This window comes from Opisthorchis viverrini (assembly GCF_000715545.1).
Source record: "Opisthorchis viverrini unplaced genomic scaffold opera_v5_127, whole genome shotgun sequence".
Lineage (NCBI taxonomy): Eukaryota > Metazoa > Platyhelminthes > Trematoda > Opisthorchiida > Opisthorchiidae > Opisthorchis > Opisthorchis viverrini.
In genome coordinates this window covers 1,312,234-1,320,508 of record NW_008751785.1, presented here as the reverse complement: position 1 = coordinate 1,320,508, position 8,275 = coordinate 1,312,234, and the positions used below count along the sequence as shown (strand labels likewise).

Here is an 8,275-nt window from a genome sequence, read left to right as displayed (position 1 = left end):
GTCACCTCGATTGGTGATGAAACGTTTGCAATCCAACTGCCAAGCTCGGCGAACAGACCAACAACCAAACAGCGCACCCGAGCTCATTCCATTCCACAACATTGCTAGTTGAAAGTGTCATCTGGTAGCCATAAACGTTGGCATAAACGTTGCTGATGGATCACTCCGTGGCAAAAAACGTAAGGAATTGTTTTGATCAAAAATGGGTCAAACTTGTGTGCCTACATTAAATTGGAGCTGGCAAAAGATGGCGGGGCGCATCTGGAAAAGATACCAGCCCACCTATGTATGGAATTCCGTGCATAGGTTGCCATACGGTAGTTCGACCCTTTGTCTTTTTTCTAATATTGGCATTCCGAACAGTACTAAAAAATGACCATTAGTCTGTGAAATGAAATCTCCGAACAAAGTCTGCAGCACAGTCTTGCGATCAAACTGGTTAAACGAACTTGGATTTTTACACCCTATGTCACTTCCCAAATGGACTGAGATATTGTAATCGTTAACACTACTCACAGCCAACGTAGATTGGATGTGCGTGTGAGCATTAATCATTGTTTCTGTTCGCCACGTCATTGATCCGTGTGCTGCATCGATTATTTTCGCATGAATGGTGTTTACTCGTTAAGTACGGCTAGCTGTGATCACGTCTACACTTGTTTGCAGTAAAAGCTGTTCAAGAAACATCAGTGGTTCCATGCCCATACAATAGCCATAACATTTTGATCCGATTTTAGTAGTGAAGTACGCTTAACTCTCTGAACAGCCTCTTTGGGAATAGATACAGGTATGACAAGGGTCAGTGTGGACTTGGACTACCAATGTAGCGGTGGATACTACTGATGTGCCATGCGAGTAGCATGTTTTTTTGTAACTCCGCTTTGCGTCTCTTGAAAAGTGAGATCTGATACGGAATTTGTGGAGTCGTTTTTGCTTGCATTCGAGCAACAGTCAATGAATATCCAAGAAAGTTCAGGAAGACGCATTCAAGGAGCAGATGGATATTCAGTTTTTGTAAACAAGGTGCATATGAGAGTTTTGCTTCCCTGTCCAATAGTCCGTAACTGTTCACTTGGCGTTTTCTAGTGAATAGGTCCGCATCGAAGGCCTTCTTCCTTTCACCAATACACACCTGAGCCAGAGTGAGCAGCACCCATAAAGTCCTCTTCAGCAGTAGGTGTCATTCCTTGAATACTTTGGTCAGGAAAGCAGCATTTCCGAAAGTCCGCCACGCGGGGTGGACAATCAAAACGCTTTGAAAGCACAGTTCCAAGCTAAATAGTACAGAAAAATCGACCAATAACTTCCACAGTGTTTGGTACACGCCATGTGGGATCGTTCATAGGAACCTACCTAGCTATTCAAGCGACAGAGGCAAGCAGTAAACAAACTTTGGTTTAAATCGCTACCCATTTGCTTATAAGTAAGTGGATTAGGCGCGGTAGTTGAAAGGAGTTTCACTCACTCAGGTGAGATTCTAGTAAAGCTCTCCCCCTCCCTTACCAAGTTCTTTCTCTTGCAATAGGGACCCTCCTACCAGGTTGTTCCTGGCCCACGAACTAGATTGATAAACTGGATAACAAAGCCAAAAAAGGGATCTGAACGTTTAGATAATCTCCACCATAGTACTCATCAATAAATGTCAAACTTTGGTTAGGATGCTCAAAAGCCAAACCGAGCACCACTGTTTACCTCCAGTATGAGTTTCCCATACCGTCTGATAACCTTGAAATCTGGCATTCCNAAAAAAGGGATCTGAACGTCTAGATAATCTCCACCATAGTACTCATCAATAAATGTCAAACTTTGGTTAGGATGCTCAAAAGCCAAACCGAGCACCACTGTTTACCTCCAGTATGAGTTTCCCATACTGTCTGATAACCTTGAAATCTGGCATTCCTGTGCAACGGAATGACTCGTGTGTGTACACCATGGAGTGGTTGGCTCAGGCAACTTTGAGAAATCTTCAAAGTATTCAGAACTCAGTCGCTGGATAAAAGCCTACTTGATAATCCAGGTGAATGTTCCAGGGGATCAGACGATTGGTTCATCCCTGCGGACCCTTGAGTCTAAGTGGGTGACCATGCTTCAGCCTTGCGCAATAACTCCCCCTTCAAAAGAGGATGGCGCATTTGAATCGATCATTTCAGTAACTCCAACTGATCAAATGTCAAGCATCTAGGGTGGTTTCATTCGATCTGGACACGCGAATTTGGAATTCATTGGCGCAGATAACTATGAGGTCAGAACTAATTTCCCTGTTGTCGAGTTACCCTCCTATACCACGTGTCTGACAACTGATCAGTTAATCAACATCGGTTAGTTAGTGAATGCAAGTCATAGTGTTGCTAAGCTGGAGAACCATCCACGAAGCACCCGAAAGAAAGATGAGAACGTCGAGGATAAGTGGCGGACTGAATTTACGTAGTATCAGAGGCAAGGAAAAAATTTCGCATCCCACCATTTTTTTCATTAACCAAAGGATTCTGCTTCGCAACCGCAGCAAGCGATTATACGAAATGCTAACCAAACACTATGGGTCTTTCGGAAAATAAACTGTCCAACTTAAAAGGCGGTTGTCGAACAGAGTTCACCCTCGGAGAAGAAGTGAGTTGACCACGTCTCACGGGTCTACCCCTTCGTATTCGCCCAGTGAAAACAAAACGGACGAATGGGGATTCAGCTCGATAGTGGAAGGAGCACATAGGTGCATGAATCATACTTTGGGTGAGTTGTGTTTGTCGCTGGGGTCAAAAACCATTCTGAATAAGAGGGAGATGAAATGGCAAGTTCATACAGGATATGTATGCGCGTATCCATCAGTTTGAGGGAAAATGAAACCAGCCTTTATGTTCGCCGCCAGGATGAATAGCTTTCTCCAAAATTCCCTCAATATACGGAAAGGTGGTTAAGGTGGGCTCAGAAAGGTGTCGGATGACTAGGAACCACAAAATAGTTTGTTGTTGGCAGTCAGTTAGCACAGTTTTCATTTCGAGATTATATCACGTTTTGTTTCAGTTGTTGACTGAGTTGTGACATGGAAATCAATCCAAAGACGAAAAAACGTTCTTTTTGGTGGATATTCTCTTCAATGAGTGCAGCAAAGAGACCGGTGTGAGAAACCGACTACCTTACTCGTAAGCCTACAAAAACGTATAATCTTTATCTGTACATCAAGACAAATAGATGGCGCCGTCTGCAGGCATACCAGCAAACCCATTTTGTCAGGTTCTTTGTGAATTCATCTCTTCGAAAATCTTTTCTGGATTTTTCAAGAATATTCAGATTTCGTCTGGAGATTCAATCAGTAGTTGCCGTGTGTGACAGGGTTGATGGCAGACTAGTGCAGCTGAAAAAACAGAAGTAAATTCGAGTGCATTCGCTGAGAACTTCTGGTGTTGCTCGAATCCATCCAAAATGTTGGCAGCTATGCTTGGTCGTTTGTCCGTGTTCGCCATGCGCAGCTGATCATCACATAAATCCTGACCAATGAGCAAGCGCTTGCGCTGTCAGAGCGGTGTGGTCTTTTCAGTGCGCTAAATGTTGATTGGCCCAAGTACGCAACACGCACGAACTCTGAGCCAATCACACAGGTAATAGCCAGCGACAAGTAGACCATGCCACCGCCTTTCCTCTCACCCCCCTTCTTGGGTAGTTGGAACAATACAACTCTATTGTAACGATTTCGTCTCCGTATCGCCTGACCAACCTGACTTCTTGCTGAAAAGCCAATTGCAAATCAGCATTGGTTTTCCAGGGCTGGTGACAAGCCTGCTTTTTTGTGGTGCTTCTTTGTGTGTGTGTGTGTGTGCTTGAGCGAAGGAGAGGGGGGACAGTAGAAGTTCCGAGGGGAGGAGCGGCAGTCGCGTAGTGCGCACGCATTTATTTGTGGTCACATGCAGCGATGTGAGATACGTCTAGGGTGGGCGCAACGAACAGAAGTAGTGTCCTCTTACTGCCTACCACACACCAACAGCGATTGTAACGATGCGATTGTCAACTTGCAACATTACCCTCTGTTTGCCCGGTGGACAGATCACGTGCAGCGGGACCGATTAGCCAGTCACTCAACCGGCTAGCCACGCAAGTAACCAAACGGACGACCACCAAATAGCCCAGTGACCAACCTACTACAAAAGATATCTCCCCCAATCGGACAGTCTTCTATTGCCTACGCTCAGCAGTACAGTCGTAACAACCCAGAGAAACAGTAACTATTTTGATTCCAACCATTCAACGACCGTGTCTACTGCAACAAACCCATTTGTAACATTCCACTTAAGAAAACTGTCGAATTTTGCGAATCGAATAGGCACGCACACAATTCGAACAAAGTATGGTCAAGAAAACTATTGATTCACCAAGGGGATCACCACCATAGTTTTTTTTATACACGACGACATTATTACTATTGGAATTATTATTTACACCTATTGGGTCCATAAAAAAATATCTTTCCCCACCCAGGTGGGACTTGGACGGGATCAAAACGGGTAAGTATTTCGTCCGGTGTAATTTTTACTTCTTACCTGAAATGAAGTCACCCGACCGACCAACCAAATTGTCTTACCACTCATTCGATTCTGAATGCTCTCTCTGATAAGTGATGATGAGTAGGCTTCATTGTCTGATGTTGTTGTCATTGATAGCGTGTTTATGCCAAGTGTACCTTACCGGGCCACACAGGATGTACACGTCCTTGACAAGGCGGGGGGGGGCAACTCTAGATAGCGAGAACAAGNTTGTCTTACCACTCATTCGATTCTGAATGCCCTCTCTGATAAGTGATGATGAGTAGGCTTCATTGTCTGATGTTGTTGTCATTGATAGCGTGTTTATGCCAAGTGTACCTTACCGGGCCACACAGGATGTACACGTCTGAATACCAGGTAAGGTTTCCTAGACAAGGCGGGGGGGGGGCAAGTCTAGAAAGCGAGAACAAGGCACATTGATTTATTTGGTTCGTGTCACGACTGGATACACCAGTATTTCTTTATTACGCAATGTAACCGGTCATGGATGGCCGCTGCCATTGGGGGGTGCGGTGGAGTGCGGTTACAGAAGCACGAGGCAAATTTTGTCTCAAGTTGAGATTGGCGTTTTGTCAGAGGACCAGGTAATCGTTCATGAAGGTTACAAAATAAGGAAGCCACTGGGGGTGGGTAAGCCAAGGATGACTGATGGCTATTAGTTGTACCCAAGTAAAGTTCTGCGATGCACATTTCACCATCTGCTTGTGTTATGACTTGATCTCATGTTCCAGACTTCTTTGTCAGTCTCTGGACTTCTTTGGATTTAGGCCAGTCTAACAACAATCCAATAATCTATAAGTAGCTCAGAGGGAGAATAAATTCCTAACACGAGTGGAACTTCCTTTTGAAAAGTAGTCACCCGAGAAGTCAGTCAATGAGTAATCACGTGATGTGGCTTGCGTGATTGAGGGATGAGTTAAGTTACATCCTGTCTAAGGGAGAGTTAATCACAATGTTGACCAGTCTCTTGTGGCCAAACAGTTAAGTCCAAACTGTAAGCCTTGAAGCCATGGGTTCGGGCGTCCCAGGAGTTACGTCAGATGCGCACTGGTGATAATTCCCAACAAGGAGGAAACAACTGTATAGTGCTTCTTGGGTTTTCAACACAGACTGGCTTCACTCACAGGACCATATGTCACTTGAATATCCCTTATTGTTGAACTTCACTCACGTGACCACATTCGGTCAGTAGTTTGATTAGGTTAAACGTCAACCAAATGGGTACGAACTCTCTTATATGCTGGGTGTTGCATGCGGGGGTAGTAACTGACGTTAGAAGGTCCACAAAAGGGTACCATTCCCACTTCGTAGAAGACTATCTTACAAGCCTCTCGTTGTTAGACAGGGAACTGCAGTCGCACGTTGCCGGACAATGTGGGTTGTTGGCTTGGAACGATAGCATGCTCATATAGATGCCTAAATTCAGACTAGTCTTCTTTTGGGCTTGTGTGAACACTCGTCAACAACTCACTGTTGTTTGAGGAAGACCTCGGCATGGACGGGGTAACATGCTTTAAAGTGGTGAGATACGGAGAAATTTGTGTACAGCATCATCTGCTGACCAGATTATGGGGGTCAATTTCTAAGATGGAGGTTGTGGCCATCGTGAAATGAGCTCTTCTCCACTGTTAAAAAGAAACAGCACAATTAAAACTGTAGGACGCAGGGTACGCCAGAGGTTACCAATAGCACGTCTGGAAGAGATGCCAAAAGTGGCTGCAGTAGAGGGTGGTTGCTGTAGAGGGGTACGTACGTAAGGTTACACTGTCACTTAGCCAACGGTTAGTTAAGAGTAACTGCTGAATGGACAGTTTTGCTCTTAACAAACTCTGTGTCCAAAGCGGCTGCAAATTGCTTGACAGGGAGCTAACGAAAGTACTTCCACAGTTGAGGAGTATCTTGTCGAAGCAAACAGCCTGAAAACTAGTTGAAGTGACCCAAGGAGAAAACGCCTCACGCAGTAGAGTTGTCTTCTTGGGTACCATACTGCGGGTACCCTAAAACGTATCCGACTACTCTGTTCGACTGAACAGTACCGGACACCGGTCTGGAAACTTGAAGCCTTCATTCAATTTCAACCATTTGATCGTTACACTTGCCGGCAGTTTCTTCAGAATGGTATATTATGCCTGTCCCTCCGTTCTAATTTCATCCTTTTGACGAAACAATACGCATAAGGGCACTGAAAATTCATCAACACTCAACGATTACTCTTCTTGGGGCTCGTCAGGTAGGTCTGCGAACTTCCGTCAACGCCATGTACTACTTAAATACCGATATACTGTGATATCTCAATCAACTCAAGCTTTTGTGCTGTACATTCAGTTGAAGAATATTTATCATAAACGAGAGATTTACCAGCCTAATTTGCAAATGACTGTGTTCCGCTCAGTCTCATGGGGTAACAGAAAGTTTTTTTATGTTCTGGTCTGAGGGTCGTTCGTTTTGGCCCCGTAGCCTCTGAGGAGGCTTGATAAGAGAACTATGGTTTTGTGATTCCCAAGACGGGAGCAGAAAGAAGCCAACTAAATGTGTCTTCAACTGAAGAAAACTGCAAAACCATTCACGGGGCGAATCGACCAAAAAACTCTGTCTAACTACCGAATCTGAACGTCCCGGCTGATCGATGGGCACGAGCGAGGTGAACGGAACTCACCAGTTATCAGTCGCACATTTCGTGGTTCGAAACTGTCACGTGATCTGCCCTAAGACAGATGGGGCCTGACACCTACTAGTGACTTACTTGCGCAGTCCCACTCTTACGATTAGCGAATATATTTTAAGGTTTCAACGCATGATTTCCCCTCTCGGGTGACTAATCAAGAGATAACGTGATGCTTATTCGAAATAGTCTTCGTCTCGAGGGAGATCCAAAAGCGTACTTAGTTCGAGCTATGGATGATCGAACAACTTGGAGATGAGGTTACTTATCCCTTAACAGCATGGATTCAGATCACAAAACTCGGTCCCATTTTCTTGATATAGATCCCGCAAGATTTCGTCTAAATCCTGTTTACAGCCAAGTTGATCACACCGTGGATCAGTTGGCGGTAGCTCAGAATCGGTTCATTGACCAAAGATTACAGGTTTGAAATCCTCTCAGGATTCTGGGTTGCCACATTATGGGCGATTCTCAGAAACGAGGAAACAGCACTTCGGTGTTCCTGGGGTTTTTCAGAATGCGTTGAATCGTCGGTCCAGACAGTGGTTTGGTCATTGAGATTGTGTGGCGCCCAAAATTCTCAGATGGTCCAACTTCTGTGATTCTAAATCCTTTCGACTCGGTGACCAAGGAAACTACTCACAAGGTTGCTGAAAACTCTCCGACAGCCCACGGTAGGCGCAGTCCCTGAGTCTCCATCAACCTTATGTTCCAATCGAACCCAAGTTGCACCAAATTAGCGAAATACGTTCATGTACAAACTATTTTGGTTCTTCGGGAGACTCGCCTGGAACTCAGCTGAATCTATCGTTTATGATGTTTTCAAGCAACTGAATGTGCTACACTAGGCATGATCTTCGGGATATAGCGATACGTTGTATAGACGCAATGCACTACTCATAAGGTTGCTTAAAACTCTTCGACAGCAACCCTATGAGTAGTGCACTAGGGGGGAATTCGTGTAGGCTGATCAGAAGAGGTTGAAGAATGCAGATGATGATGGTGGTGGTGACCGGATTACGGATTTGCAACATTCTCCCCCTGATGTTTCTCCTTTGAATATAACTGTAAAGGTACTAGA

At 44.9% G+C, this 8,275-nt stretch overlaps 1 protein-coding gene across 1 annotated transcript in view; it reads right to left on the bottom strand.

Moving 5' to 3' along the window:
- The window catches only part of T265_06320 (hypothetical protein), a gene marked incomplete at both ends in the record, with an annotated part of 5,889 nt that extends 5,787 nt beyond the window's left edge, over positions 1-102 (bottom strand). The window contains one exon of the mRNA XM_009171547.1: positions 6-102. Within this exon, the coding sequence (XP_009169811.1) occupies positions 6-102 (97 nt within the window). The remainder of the gene's footprint in view (positions 1-5) is intronic.
- Between the last annotated feature and the right edge of the window lie 8,173 nt (positions 103-8,275).